The following is a 15552-nucleotide window of genomic DNA, read 5'->3' as shown; positions in this document are numbered from 1 at the left end:
GTACCTTAGGCCTTCAGTTTAGCATACTTTATTTTCTTTGTTTGATTTTTTTTTTCCCTCGGGTTATTGTTTGAGTCAAGCAAGTAAAGGGCTTGGTGATCTTCATTGCACTGGCTGGACCTCGCAGGATTTGGTATGCAGATATGGTGGACAGGTTATCTCTTCCACCTTGGAGACTTCGGTTGAGAAAGAACCTTTTATTTAATGGGCCTTTCTTTCATCGAGATCTAGCTTGTCTGAAGCTGACTGCTTGGAGATTGAAAACTTAACCGGGTCCAAGCGGATATTTCAGATTTGGTCATAGAAACCATGTTCCAAACCATGGATCCAAGGGCTACTCTTGGAGTAGAGTTTGGGATCCTGGAATTTTGTTCTTTCTCCATGAAGGTTTGGAGAAGAGTTTGTCGGTGAGTTCCCTTAGGGGTGAAATCTCAACCTTATAATACACAAACGTCTGGCAGATGTACAATTCTTTACCAGGATCAGGCCTGTGTTCAAACCAGTTATTCCTCCATGGAGTATTAACTTAGTTCATAAGGTTCTTCAGGGGGTTCCGATTGAACCTATGCGTTCCTGGATATTAAGTTATTATATTTAAGGTTTTCTTCTTCTTGTTATTCTTACGCTCGTAGAGTGTCAGAACTTTTGACATTTCAGTAAGAGTCTCCTTATCTTATCCTTCATTCAGGTAAGGTAGTTTTTAATATACCTAATTAGGATTTCTTCCTAAGGTTGTTTTTGATCGGAACATTAATCAGGAAATGGTTGTTCCTTTTTTGTGTCCTAATTCCTCTTCTCAATTGGGTCCTTTTTTTCTGCTCTATTTGGATGTGGTCCAAGCTTTAATGTTTCTTTCCTTACAGTCAACTAGGACTTTGTTTGTGTTTTCTTCAGGAAAACGTAAGAGACAGAGAGCTATGGCAACTTCGCTTTCTTTTTGGCTTAAGAGTTTTATACGTTTTGCTTATGAGGCTACTGGACAGCAACCTCCTGAGAAAGTTGCGGCTTTTTGCACAGGAGCTATTGCCTTCTTTCGGGCATTCAAAAATTAAGTTTCTGTAGAACAGATTTGCAAGGTTGCAATCTTGGTCTTCTCCTCACACTTTTAAGAGGTTTTTTGTCTCGGCTGAGGCTGTTTTTTTGGGAGAAAGGTTCTTCGAGCAGTGGTGTCTTCATTTTGGGTTCCCTGTCTTGTCCCTCCCGTATCATCCGTGTACTCTAGCTTGGGTATTGAATCCCATTAGTAATTAAGATGATCCGTGGACTCATCGTGTCATAAAACAGAAAAGAAAATTTATGCTTACCTGATAAATTTATTTATTTTTTGACACGATGAGACCAAGGCTCGCCCTGTTCTTGTAAGAAAGTTTTTGGGTTATTGTGAACTCCAGACACCTCTGCACCTTGGCTTTTCCTTTCTCTTCCTAACTTCGGTCGAATGACTGGAGTGTGAGGGAAGGGAGGAACTATTTAAGCAGCTCTGCTGTGGTGCTCTTTGCCTCCCCCTGCTGACCAGGAGGTGAATATCCCATTAGTAATTAAGATGATCCGTGGACTCATCGTGTCAAAAAAGAAATAAATTTACCAGGTAAGCATACATTTTCTTTTTATTTCTGACAAAATTCAGAGTTAGTTTAATTTACTTTTCCACTGCATCATGTGACGGCTATCAGACAATATATGCAAATAAATAAGAAAAAAAAGGGAGCATATAGTGCGAAGCAGAAGGTTCTCATTTCAGTAGCAGGGCATTCTACACATAGCAGTTGTTTGAATGCTCTATAACCATCATTACTGAATATGAAGAAACTGGTTTATTGGTAAGTATAAAAATGTTTTATAAACAATTTGTAATTATTTTGAATCTGTAGTCTTACAGCACCATTTTTCAAGGAGCAAACTAATTTATCCCTAGACTTAAAGGGATATTCCAGCCAAAATTGGAAACCACATGGGTGCATTTCGGTATTAAAAAGAAGAAATTTTGTAATATACATTCATTAGCAAAAATGTTTATAATAAAAGCTATAGCTGTTGCAAAAGTGTATTTAAGTATGCACCGTGCACCAGCATTTTAAACACAGCACTTGCTCAGAGAGCCTAAGGTGCTTGTACTATCTGTTAATGACTCAATTTGTTAATTGCTGACATGATACAAGTCCCACTGATGATCTGAGCAGCTGCATTATTAAATTATGGGTGCAGTGACAATATCTATCTATGCTTCACATGCACGTGCAGAGAAAAATGTTAACACTAAAACAAGGATAACTTTTACTAGAAGCATTTTTGCCAATACATGTATATTGTAAATATGTTCCTATTCAAAGATGTAATACATCTATGTGCATTTAAATTTCGACTGGAATGTCCCTTTAATTATATTCTCAGTTTCCCTCTCTTTTGGTTTGTTTTGTTGTCTAGCATGTCACCCATTTTTTCTTCTTCCTTCTTCATAGACTTTGTGTAGTTTTCTCTTTGAAACATTACTTGAACATTACAAACTATTTCATGAAAATCTGATTGTTTCAAGACAGTTTGAATAAATCTACATTGCCCTCACTTTATATGTTCACAAATTTCTGCCACTTTAATGTGTTTGTAATTAAAAAAAAAAAAAGTTGAGGAAACTTGCTACAAGTAACTAGGCCCTAGGTATTTTTGTAAAACCTATTAATAATGAGGTAGATATGCTGTTGTGAATAAACAAAAAATATATATATTTTTACTTGCCAAATAAAAATCCTCTACATTACAAATTGTGGCATAAAAAAGCTGTTGCCGCATGTTTCTGCATTATGCTAGTTTCTGTCTACCTTATCTGAATCTTTAAGATTTCTTCCATATTGGCCATTTTCTTTTACCTTGTCTATATTTAAGCCAAAAAAGCAATAAGACCTTTGATACCAGGAAGATCACTGCAAGTGTCTGAGGAAATATTAATTGTTCTGTGCTGTTAGTCAAGAAGTGAATAAATATTTAATGGCATAATTACCTTAAAGTTTCCTATTTACAGTAAAGACTGAATATAATGAAGCGTCTGAGACCCTGAAGTCTTATTTCATGTTCAAATATGTTTAAAACTAGACTTCAGATATTATGCCTAAATTGTTAATTAATTGCATGTGTATTAATATATGTTTATAATTCTACTTTCCATTTTCCATGGAAAAAAACTAACATATATGTATTATTTTGTTTTATCAGGGAATATATATATCAGTTGCTGACAAAATGTAAACTTAAAATTAGTTATTAATATTTATTTTTGGAAAGTATTTTTTTCTGTTCTTTACTTGTGGAAAATTATTCTAGCTTCTTTCCTAGTAAATGAATAAGGGAAACACATTTCCACTCTATTTTATTCTGTCTATAGCCACTTTCTTACATAAGTTAATTAAGTTGTAATTGCAATTTTTCCCCTTGTGTTAAGGTAATCCAAGACTGAGGCCTGAGGCTAGGAAAAGGCTTTTAACATACATAGAGGAAGAACCACACGATGCAAATGGATACTTTAATTTAGGTATGCTAGCAATGGATGAAAAAAAGGATATTGACGCAGAAAAGTGGCTGAAAAAAGCGATAATGTTACAACATGGCTTCCGAAGTGCTCTCTTTAATTTGGCCCTACTATATTCCCAGTCATCAAGAGAGCTGGAGGCTCTACCAGTCTTAGATGAACTGCTGCGATACTACCCAGACCACATTAAAGGCCTTATTTTGAAAGGGGACATTTTAATGAACCAAAAGAAAGACATTAAAGGAGCCAAAAAATGTTTTGAAAAAATTCTAGAAATGGATCCGAATAATGTGCAAGGGAAGCACAACCTGTGTGTGGTGTATTTTGAAGAACGAGACCTGCTTAAAGCAGAGCGATGTTTGGTTGAAACGTTAGCCTTAGCCCCACATGAGGAATATATTCAACGTCATCTAAGCATTGTTCGCAGTAAACTTATGTCTTTACATGTTGCTGCTCGCTCTATATCCCCTACAGCTGTTGCTTCAAACTTTCCAGAAAAACAAAAGACTGAAGAAAAAGGTGAAAAAAAAACTCCAATTGAAAAACTAAAGAAAGTAAAAGATGTGCCAAAAACAAATCCATCGGATAAAACAAAAACCGAAGGCCTTTTAAAATCCAAAACTCAACAAGAAAAAAATATTGACAAAGAAATGAAAAAAAAATCAACTAAAGAAATGAAAGACATTGAAAATAAAAGGGTTGCTGCTCTGAAAAGATTAGAAGAGATAGAGCGTATGTTAAATGTTGAATAGTTAAGATTTTATAATCCGTCACGCACAATCCATGTGCTGTGCAGATCTGGATTTTATTAAGGTATCTTTAAGACTACTTACTATCTGAAATTCAGAAAGCATTACCTATTCTACAAGAACTTTTTTATACCATTGATCACACACTGATCAAACACATTTTTGTACAAATAACGGAACTGACTCACCACGGATTTTTTTTTTTTTCTTTTTTTTTTTTTTTTCTTTTTTTTTTTCAGTTAAGAACTTACATTGATTTTTAACCAGTGTAATGTTAAACCTAATCAACAAACAGACTTTATAGTGGGTATTTATCAGATTTTTTTGTATTGTATTGGATATTATTTATAGTCAAAAATCAACTTGTAACTGAGGCCAATAAAAATGAGAAGAAAAATTAACTTTTTTTTCAGAAAGGTTACAATAGCTAAACTTGAAAACTGTTAGAGCGGCAGTTTAAAACTGTGCAGTAATAAAATATGCAGTGCAGTGGTACTACAAATGTAAGAAATTGCAGTACTATTACTTACTTTGTACAAATGTAATAATTGAAAAATGCAACAGACTTTTAATTACTAGATGGGCACACTGTGGGATGTAGATTTTTTTTTTTCCCTGCATGTTTTTTGTAGTGAAAGTGATATGATTGTTTATACTAAAGCAACTTATCGCTTGATTTTTTTTCTCTTCACTGATTATAAACTAGTTATTTTATCAGCATTTTATATATATATTTTCTTATTTTCCATCATTTATTTAAATCAAAGCAGGCTAAATGGTTTTTATGTAGATGTTGTTACTAATTGTGCAGGGGTTTATAAACTGAACACTAGCATGAAAATAACTGTATTGTCGAAAATAATTGATCATTTTACGAAGACCATAATCAGTTTACAGTTTCAGTGACAGATCAATATTGAAAATTATGTTTAAAAACTATAAAAAAAACAAAAAAACTGTGCAAATCTACTGGTCAAGATAATATTTGGGCAGATCTTTAAAACATCTCTTGTATTTATTGTTTTTTTTCAAGAGGCTTAACAGTATCTACTGAAGATAAAGGTCATTGTACACTTTGATATTAAAATAAATACATTAAAGGGACAGTTTACTCAAACATTTTCTCCCCTTTAATTTGTTCCCAATGATCCACTATACCTGCTGGAGTGTATTCAATTGCTTACAAGTATTTTCATTACCCTTATTTTGGCATTTGAAATAGTTCATTTAGCCTGTGGTATCCCCACCCATCCTGAAAGTTTTTGGCCTCAAGGCCAAGCTGTGTTAACACAGCCAGTAGAAGAAATTACACTGCCAGTGGGTTATAGAAGAGATAAGGCAATACAATGTACATTTTTCATTTGTTTATGGACAGATATAAGATAAAGAAGCATTTATATGTACACAATGTGATAAAGTAATGAGATCTGATTATACCTACAAGCACTACCCATTTTATTAGGTTGAGGCTTCAAAACACAAAATCAACTAATTCATATACACAAATAAGCCTTAAAAAAAGCAAATCTCATACATTTTATACTCTGCAGCTGGTAAAAAAAGTAATTGCAAACACATTAAGGGAAAAACATTTTTCCAGTATACTGTCCCTTTAATAAGAATCTGTTAAAATTACTCTCTCAATAAAAACACCAGAGACAGCAGTGCCCCTTGTGTTTTCAATATCAGAAATAGATTTTTTTTCTTCTGGTACTTAAAAAATAAAAAAACACAAATATAAATTTTTACAATATTACAATAGCCTTTGTCTTTCAAAGGAACTTTAATGTCCTCTGCTATTTAATTTTTTTGAAGTTGGCATAATTATTATTTTTTAATAAATACAATTTGATATATCCAATATGTTTTTTACTTGGGGGTGAATTTTAATTTGTGTATTGTATATGATTATTCTTTCCATGTTAATGTGCATTGGAAAATGTCATAACTTTTTAATAGATCATTATAGCAAGACTACATAAAGATATGTGCTACATTTTTTAAGGGATATTAAACAGTATGAGATTGCAATATAAAATGTTTAATTATGTTAAGAATTTTAGCAATATAGTTCCATTATTTGTGTCAGCTTATCCTATAATTGAACTCTTAAAATTGTTGGTTTTCTAAACTCCACTGACTCTATAAACTTATGGACACCACCATGTTTGAACTTATGTTTTCCCCTTATCTATCTTTCCTGCTGTTGGAAATTATGGACAGATTAAAACAGGCAATAAAAGAACATAGCTTTATCTAAAAATGTTCCCATACAGCCTTGTTTGCATAAAGAGAGATAAACAGAAAATTAGTTTAAACCTGGAGGCACCCATTATTTAATAGAAACTAAAGCTTTACACTTATATTTTCTTCCTAATGGGAAAGAGTCAACAGCCGCATTCATTACTTATGGGAAAAAAGAACCTAGCCACCAGGAGGAGGCAAAGACCCACCAGCCAAAGGCTTAAATACTCCCACTTCCCCTATCCCCCAGTCATTCTTTGCCTTTTGTCCCAGGAGGCTAGCAAGTGTCAGAAGTTTGTTTTATTTTATTTTTTTCCATTTGTTCTACTTTTATTTAACTTTAATATGTCTCTTATGTCTCTTATGAAGGGTGCTACCCTTCGATATGGGACAGGAGTTTTAAGTAGTCCTGTTAGCCTCTCTTGGAGGGCTTGGGCGAAAGTTAGAGTCCGGAGATGCAGTGGAAGCTTCCCCTGCGACACCATCCTGACTCGTTATAACGTCTCCTATCAGCACTTGGCTTTGTTGAACTTCGCTTCGCTACCTGCTGTCTTCTCTCGAGTCCATGACGGAGGCACTGCCACTATTCGTCACACTTGAAGGGCTGAGTTCCTGTTCCATGGCTTAGATTCCGGTAAGATCGTTTCATTTTATTTTATTGTCTGTAATGTGATTTATTATGACAGTATAGTATGGGCCTCGCTGAGGCACCTTCAGTACAGATCTTGGAATCAAGGGATATTTCCTCCTTAGGGGGGTTTGGTGAACTGGGAAGGGGTCTCTTATCCTGTTTCTTATGTGATTCAACCTGCATTGGGTATGTGTGTATGGGCTCTGAGGCTGATACACGTAGCGTTACTCTATGCGGTGCATAGTGGTTTTTTTCTGGGCTTGTGAATGCAGGCCTAGGACTAAAAACCTTCGGGTTATGGGTTTATTCCTGTTTGTGTAGTCTTGCGTATCCTTTTATGTGGGACTGGTTTATGCCTTTCGGCGGCACGCTTTTTGGATTTCACGGGGCATCTGCTGACCGTGCGTGTTTACGCTTGGGTGGGGTTCTTCCCCTTCCGCATTCCTGACTGAGTGACGACGGAGGAAAAGAGTTTGCTCCGCTGAGGTCTGGTCATTGGAGGTGGTGAGTGCCCCAGCCATTGTGTGTCAGGTGCCAGTCATTTTTTTTTGTTTTCCAATATTGGCGTTTATATTAGTCCTAGCCATGAAAGATTCTAATGCTGGGACTATTGTCTTATAAGATGATGAGTCGTCCTCGGACGAGGACTGTCGTTTGACCCGGTTGTTGCAAGTCTACCACTCTTGTCTTTTGTGCCTGCATAGTTTTCCGGGTCCCTCGGGCTCGGGGGACCTTGGATCTGCTGAGCCATCGGCCTCCTTGGGCTCTATTTCTCTTGTTAGGTGTATCCAGTCCACGGATCATCCATTACTTGTGGGATATTCTCCTTCCACCCACAGCAGAGCTGCTATATAGGTCCTCCCCTAACTGCCATATCCAGTCATTCTCTTGCAAGCTCTCAACATAGCTGGTGGTAAAATATAGTTAGTTTTTTCTAAAATCAAAAGTTTAATGTTTTTTAATGGTAGCAGAGTGTACTGTTTTATCTCAGGCAGCATTTAGAAGAAGAATCTGCCTGCGTTTTTCTATGATCTTAGCAGAAGTAACTAAGATCCACTGCCGTTCTCACATATGTCTGAGGAGTGAGGTAACTTCAGAGGGAGAATGGCGTGCAGGGTATCCTGCAATAAGGTATGTGCAGTTAAGTTTTTCTAGGGATGGAATTTGCTAGAAAATGCTGCTGATACCGGATTAATGTAAGTTAAAGCCTAAATACAGTGATTTAATAGTGACTAGTATCAGGCTTGCTATCAGAGGTATATACTCTGATTAATGTGCAATCTAAAACGTTTGTTGGCATGTTTAATCGTTTTTATATATGCTTTGGTGATAAAACTTATTGGGGCCTAGTTTTTTCCACATGGCTGGCTTTATTTTTGCCTAGAAACAGTTTCCTGAGGCTTTCCACTGTTATAGTATAAAAGTTACAGTTCGTACAGTTAAAATTACAAACTGTGACATTCAGCTTCCCTCAGCAGTCCCCTGCATGCTATAGGACATCTCTGAAGGGCTCAAAAGGCTTCAAAAGTAGGAGCTCAGTTCTTATGACTGTTTAAAAAACATTTTTCGTTTTGTTAATCTGTTTTTTGTATTAAGGGGTTAATCATCTATTTGCAAGTGGGTGCAATGCTCTGCTAACTTGTTACATACACTGTAAAAATTTTGTTAGTTTAACTGCCTTTTTTCACTGTTTCAAATTTTGGCAAAATTTGTTTCTCTTAAAGGCACAGTAACGTTTTTTTTTATATTGCTTGTTAACTTGATTTAAAGTGTTTTCCAAGCTTGCTAGTCTCATTGCTAGTCTGTATAAACATGTCTGACATAGAGGAAACTCCTTGTTCATTATGTTTAAAAGCCATGGTGGAACCCCATAGGAGAATGTGTACTAAATGTATTGATTTCACTTTAAACAATAAAGATCAGCTGTTATCTTTAAAAGAATTATCACCAGAGGATTCTGACGAGGGGGAAGTTATGCCGACTAACTCTCCCCACGTGTCGGACCCTTTGACTCCCGCTCAAGGGACTCACGCTAAAATGGCGCCAAGTACATCAAAGATGCCCATAGCGATTACTTTGCAGGACATGGTGGCAATCATGGATAATACCCTGTCAGCGGTATTAGCCAGACTGCCTGAATTCAGAGGAAAGCGTGATAGCTCTGGGGTTAGATGTAATACAGAGCGCGCAGATGTTTTAAGGCCCATGTCTGATACTGCGTCACAATATGCAGAAGCTGAGGAAGAGCTTCAGTCTGTGGGTGACGTCTCTGACTCGGGGAAACCTGATTCAGATATGTCTACTTTTAAAGTTAAGCTTGAGAACCTCCAGGTGTTGCTTGGAGAGGTTTTAGCTGCTCTGAATGACTGTGACACAATTGCAGTGCCAGAGAAATTGTGTAGACTGGATAAATACTACGCGGTGCCGGTGTGTACTAACGTTTTTTCCAATACCTAAAAGGTTTACAGAAATTATTACTAAGGAGTGGGACAGACCCGGTGTGCCGTTTTCCCTCCCTCCTATTTTTAGAAAAATGTTTCCAATAGACGCCACCACACGGGACTTATGGGAGACGGTCCCTAAGGTGGAGGGAGCAGTTTCTACTTTAGCAAAGCGTACCACTATCCCTGTCGAGGACAGTTGTGCTTTTTCAGATCCAATGGATAAAAAATTAGAAGGTTACCTTAAGAAAATGTTTATTCAACAAGGTTTTATCCTGCAGCCCCTTGCATGCATTGCTCCTGTCACTGCTGCTGCGGCGTTCTGGTTTGAGTCTCTGGAAGAGGCCTTTCAGACAGCTACTCCATTGACTGAAATACTTGACAAGCTTAGAACACTTAAGCTAGCTAATTCTTTTGTTTCTGATGCCATTGTTCATTTGACTAAACTAACGGCTAGGAATTCTGGATTCGCCATCCAGGCGCGTAGGGTGCTATGGCTTAAATCTTGGTCAGCTGACGTGACTTCAAAGTCTAAATTACTTAACATTCCCTTCAAGGGGCAGACCCTATTCAGGCCTGGTTTGAAGGAAATTATTGCTGACATTACTGGAGGTAAGGGTCATACCCTTCCTCAGGACAGGGCCAAATCAAGGGCCAAACAGTCTAATTTTAGTGCTTTTCGAAACTTCAAGGCAGGTGCAGCATCAACTTCCTCTGCTACAAAACAAGAGGGAACTTTTGCGCAATCCAAGCCGGCCTGGAAATCTAACCAGGCCTGGAGCAAAGGCAAGCAGGCCAGAAAGCCTGCTGCTGCCTCTAAGACTGCATGAAGGAACGGCCCCCTATCCGGCAATGGATCTAGTAGGGGGCAGACTTTCTCTCTTCGCCCAGGCGTGGGCAAGAGATGTTCAGGATCCCTGGGTGTTGGAGATCATATCTCAGGGATATCTTCTGTACTTCAAAGCTTCTCCCCCACAAGGGAGATTTCACCTTTCGAGATTATCTGTAAACCAGATAAAGAAAGAGGCATTCTTACGCTGTGTGCAAGACCTCTTAATAATGGGAGTGATCCATCCAGTTCCACAGATGGAACAAGGACAGGGATTTTATTCAAATCTGTTTGTGGTTCCCAAAAAAGAGGGAACCTTCAGACCAATTTTGGATCTAAAGATCTTAAACAAATTCCTCAGAGTTCCATCGTTCAAAATGGAAACTATTCGGACAATCCTACCTATGATCCAGGAGGGTCAGTACATGACCACAGTGGATTTGAAGGATGCTTACCTTCACATACCGATTCACAAAGATCATCATCGGTTCCTAAGGTTTGCCTTTCTAGACAGGCATTACCAGTTTGTGGCTCTTCCTTCGGGTTAGCTACAGCCCCAAGAATTTTTACAAAGGTTCTGGTGTCTCTTCTGGCGGTCCTAAGACCACGGGGCATAGCAGTGGCCCCTTATCTAGACGACATCCTGATACAGGCTTCAAACTTCCAAATTGCCAAATCTCATACGGACATAGTGTTGGCATTTCTGAGGTCGCATGGGTGGAAAGTGAACGAGGGAAAGAGTTCTCTATCACCCCTCACAAAGGTTTCCTTCCTAGGAACTCTGATAGATTCTGTAGAAATTAAAATTTACCTGACGGAGTCCAGGTTATCAAAGCTTCTAAATTCCTGCCGTGTTCTTCACTACATTCCGAGCCCTTCGGTGGCTCAGTGCATGGAAGTGATCGGCTTAATGGTAGCGGCAATGGACATAGTGCCATTTGCGCGCCTACATCTCAGACCGCTGCAACTCTGCATGCTCAGTCAGTGGAATGGGGATTACACAGATTTGTCCCCTCTGCTAAATCTGGATCAAGGGACCAGAGATTCTCTTCTCTGGTGGCTATCTCGGGTCCATCTGTCCAAAGGTATGACCTTTCGCAGGCCAGATTGGACAATTGTAACAACAGATGCCAGCCTTCTAGGTTGGGGTGCAGTCTGGAATTACCTGAAGGCTCAGGGATCGTGGACTCAGGAGGAGAAACTCCTCCCAATAAATATTCTGGAGTTAAGAGCAATATTCAATGCTCTTCTAGCTTGGCCTCAGTTAGCAACCCTGAGGTTCATCAGATTTCAGTCGGACAACATCACGACTGTGGCTTACATCAACCATCAAGGGGGGACCAGGAGCTCCCTAGCGATGTTAGAAGTCTCCAAGATAATTCGCTGGGCAGAGACTCACTCTTGCCATCTATCAGCGATCCATATCCCAGGTGTAGAGAACTGGGAGGCGGATTTTCTAAGTCGTCAGACTTTTCATCCGGGGGAGTGGGAACTCCATCCGGAGGTGTTTGCTCAATTGGTTCATCGTTGGGGCACACCAGAATTGGATCTCATGGCTTCTCGCCAGAACGCCATGCTTCCTTGTTACGGATCCAGGTCCAGGGACCCAGAAGCGACGCTGATAGATGCTCTAGCAGCACCGTGGTTCTTCAACCTGGCTTATGTGTTTCCACCGTTTCCTCTGCTCCCTCGACTGATTGCCAAAATCAAACAGGAGAGAGCATCGGTGATCTTGATCGCGCCTGCGTGGCCACGCAGGACCTGGTATGCAGACCTGGTGGACATGTCATCCTTTCCACCTTGGCCTCTGCCTCTGAGACAAGACCTTCTACTACAAGGTCCTTTCAATCATCCAAATCTAATTTCTCTGAGACTGACTGCCTGGAGATTGAATGCTTGATTTTATCAAGGCGTGGCTTCTCCGAGTCAGTCATTGATACCTTAATACAGGCACGAAAGCCTGTAACTAGGAAAATCTACCATAAGATATGGCGCAAATATCTTCATTGGTGTGAATCCAAGAATTACTCATGGAGTAAGGTTAGGATTCCTAGGATATTGTCCTTTCTCCAAGAGGGTTTGGATAAAGGATTATCAGCTAGTTCTTTAAAGGGACAGATTTCTGCTCTGTCTATCCTTTTGCACAAGCGTCTGGCAGAGGTTCCAGACGTCCAGGCATTTTGTCAGGCTTTGGTTAGAATTAAGCCTGTGTTTAAACCTGTTGCTCCTCTATGGAGCTTAAACTTGGTTCTTAAGGTTCTTCAAGGAGTTCCGTTTGAACCCCTTCATTCCATTGATATCAAACTTTTATCTTGGAAAGTTCTGTTTTTGATGGCTATTTCCTCGGCTCGTAGAGTCTCCGAGTTATCAGCTTTACAATGTGATTCTCCTTATCTGATTTTCTATACAGATAAAGTAGTTCTGCGTACAAAACCTGGGTTTTTACCTAAGGTAGTTTCCAACAAGAATATCAATCAAGAGATTGTTGTTCCATCATTGTGTCCTACTCCTTCTTCAAAGAAGGAACGTCTCTTACATAATTTGGACGTAGTCCGTGCTTTAAAGTTTTACTTACAAGCGACTAAAGATTTTCGTCATACATCTTCCCTGTTTGTTGTTTACTCTGGACAGAGGAGAGGTCAAAAGGCTTCGGCAACCTCTCTTTCTTTTTGGCTTCGGAGCGTAATACGCTTAGCCTATGAGACTGCTGGACAGCAGCCCCCTGAAAGGATTACAGCTCATTCTACTAGAGCTGTGGCTTCCACCTGGGCCTTTAAAAATGAGGCTTCTGTTGAACAGATTTGCAAAGCGGCGACTTGGTCTTCGCTTCATACCTTTTCAAAATTTTACAAATTTGAAACTTTTGCTTCTTCGGAGGCTATTTTTGTGAGAAAGGTTCTACAGGCAGTGGTCCCTTCCGTTTAAGTACCTGCCTTGTCCCTCCCTTCATCCGTGTACTTTAGCTTTGGTATTGGTATCCCACAAGTAATGGATGATCCGTGGACTGGATACACCTAACAAGAGAAAACATAATTTATGCTTACCTGATAAATTTATTTCTCTTTTGGTGTATCCAGTACACGGCCCGCCCTGTCCTTTTAAGGCAGGTCTAAATTTTAAACTACAGTCACCACTGCACCCTTTGGTTTCTCCTTTCTCGGCTAGTTTCGGTCGAATGACTGGATATGGCAGTTAGGGGAGGAGCTATATAGCAGCTCTGCTGTGGGTGATCCTCTTGCAACTTCCTGTTGGGAAGGAGAATATCCCACAAGTAATGGATGATCCATGGACTGGATACACCACAAGAGAAATAAATTTATCAGGTAAGCATAAATTATGTTTTTTCAGGAGGCGCCTTCCCAATCGCACACTCCTTTTTGTTTTCGCAGGTGACCCTGACTTTGATGTCTCCTCTGCTCAGGGTGGATTGTTTACCCTGGAGATGACGGGACATTTTCATTTTAATATTTTATTGGCGCTGACTCGTCTGCAAGATCCTGAGGTTTCCTTGTAGTTATGTGCCTGCCTGCCTATCCCAGGTGTTCAGACCGTGAACAGCACTATAATATTCCCCAAGGGGGTGATTGTTCCCCCATGTTGTGCGTTTCTTTATAGGATTGTGCGGCTGCGTGTCCTACTATGACATCTTTTTGATTTGTCGGGGTATCCTCTCCTTTTTCGTCCGGGGACTTATCAGTTCTTGCACGGTTCTTCAGAATAGATTATGGAGTTAATTTTATCTCCGGTCAGTCTATTATGAGCTTTCCAGGCCTATTTTTCTGAGGGTTAAGTCTCTGTTTGGCAGGTCCTGCGGAGACATAGTTCCTTCTGGACAGATGCCTTTCGGTGCCCTTGTTTATTTTATCAGAGTTGGATTTATTTACTTTATATTTTTTTCCTACGGGAATTATGGGATTGCTTGGATTTAGTTCTTCCATGGAAGTTGTTACCGGATTTATCCAGAGTTGGTATGTGCACTGTTAATTGTTCGAGTCTGGATGTCAGGAGCACTTGGACTGGCCGTCTCAGTCTGCTCCAGAGACATGGGCCGGTGGAGTTCCATCGCGTCCCTTCGCATCACCGGCCTGAGGGGTGAGGTCCTTGCTGCTGTGTGCGGTTCTGGCCTTTTGGGCTTGCCTTGGTGGTTCTTTTAGAGTGGCTAGTATAGGTCGGGTCATACTGAGGTGGCTACTTACTCCTACCTCCGCTGGGGAGCTTTCGATGCTTTGATGGGATCTTGGGTTGCAGCTCACCTGGTATTCTCTGGGCTTGTTTCTGCCGCCCCTTAGGGGTCGGGAACTGAAGTGAGCTCGGTCCTTGGAATTCCGTGCCTTGTGACTGCTGGTCCGGGGTTTTTCTTCTTGGACTCGGGATGCACGTTTCATCACAGTATATATCCTTTGTCCTCCTGTGCTTGCTGTTCGAGGTCTTCCTTTTCCTCGACGAGTTAGTCTGCCAGCTTGTTTGTCCGGTTTGTGGAGTGTGGCCTCGGGTTCTGACTAGTGGAATCTGACCCCCTTCTCGGATCTCATTGTAGGTTTGGGAGGGGAGTCTAGGGTTCTGTTAGTCCAAGTTCAGACTATCTCTCCTTGTCCCTGTTATCCCCTTGGGTGTTAGGGGTTGGGTCAGGATGGGTTCCATTGTTCTCCTTGGGGAGCTTGGAATTGTTGGCAGATTGGGTACCTGTGGTGAGGTTGGGCTTCTGGGCCTTCCTTTCTTATGGGTTAGTTGCCCTATTGTCCTCATTCGGTCTAGCCTGTTTGACCTTTCCCTTTCTGATCTCTGTCTTTTGCGGACCTTTGCTCGGCACATGGTGGTTACACGTTAGTTGCTTTGCTACCTGTGTTGTGGGGGCTTGAGAGGCCGTTTCTCATAGATCTCATTCCTGTTTTGGTTGGGCTCTGGATGGTCTGTCTGACCTTTCTCCAATGGCCTGTTGCAGACTCCCCTAGAGTGGGGTGCCTTTTGGGGTTGCCGCCTCTCTGCTCTTTGAGGCATTCAGTTCCTGTGCATTTATCGGTAGATGGTTTAGGTGTCTTAGGGACACATACTACAGTCTCTTCATCTGGGGGACTCTGGTTCCCTGTGGAAGGAAGGGTCACGGTGCTTAGTGTTTTTTTGGAGAATACATCTTGTTA

At 40.2% G+C, this 15552-nt stretch overlaps 1 protein-coding gene across 1 annotated transcript in view; it reads left to right on the top strand.

Moving 5' to 3' along the window:
* TMTC3 (transmembrane O-mannosyltransferase targeting cadherins 3) overlaps positions 1-6130 on the top strand; it is a 405658-nt gene extending 399528 nt beyond the window's left edge. Inside the window, exon 15 of the mRNA XM_053719235.1 lies at positions 3434-6130. Coding sequence (XP_053575210.1) covers positions 3434-4272 — 839 coding nt within the window. The 3' untranslated portion in view covers positions 4273-6130. The remainder of the gene's footprint in view (positions 1-3433) is intronic.
* Positions 6131-15552: the final 9422 nt, after the last annotated feature.

The sequence above is a fragment of the Bombina bombina genome, chromosome 6 (assembly GCF_027579735.1).
Source record: "Bombina bombina isolate aBomBom1 chromosome 6, aBomBom1.pri, whole genome shotgun sequence".
Taxonomy (NCBI): Eukaryota; Metazoa; Chordata; class Amphibia; order Anura; family Bombinatoridae; genus Bombina; species Bombina bombina.
The sequence above is the reverse complement of the archived record's forward strand: the minus strand, read 5'-3'. Positions and strand labels throughout refer to the sequence as shown.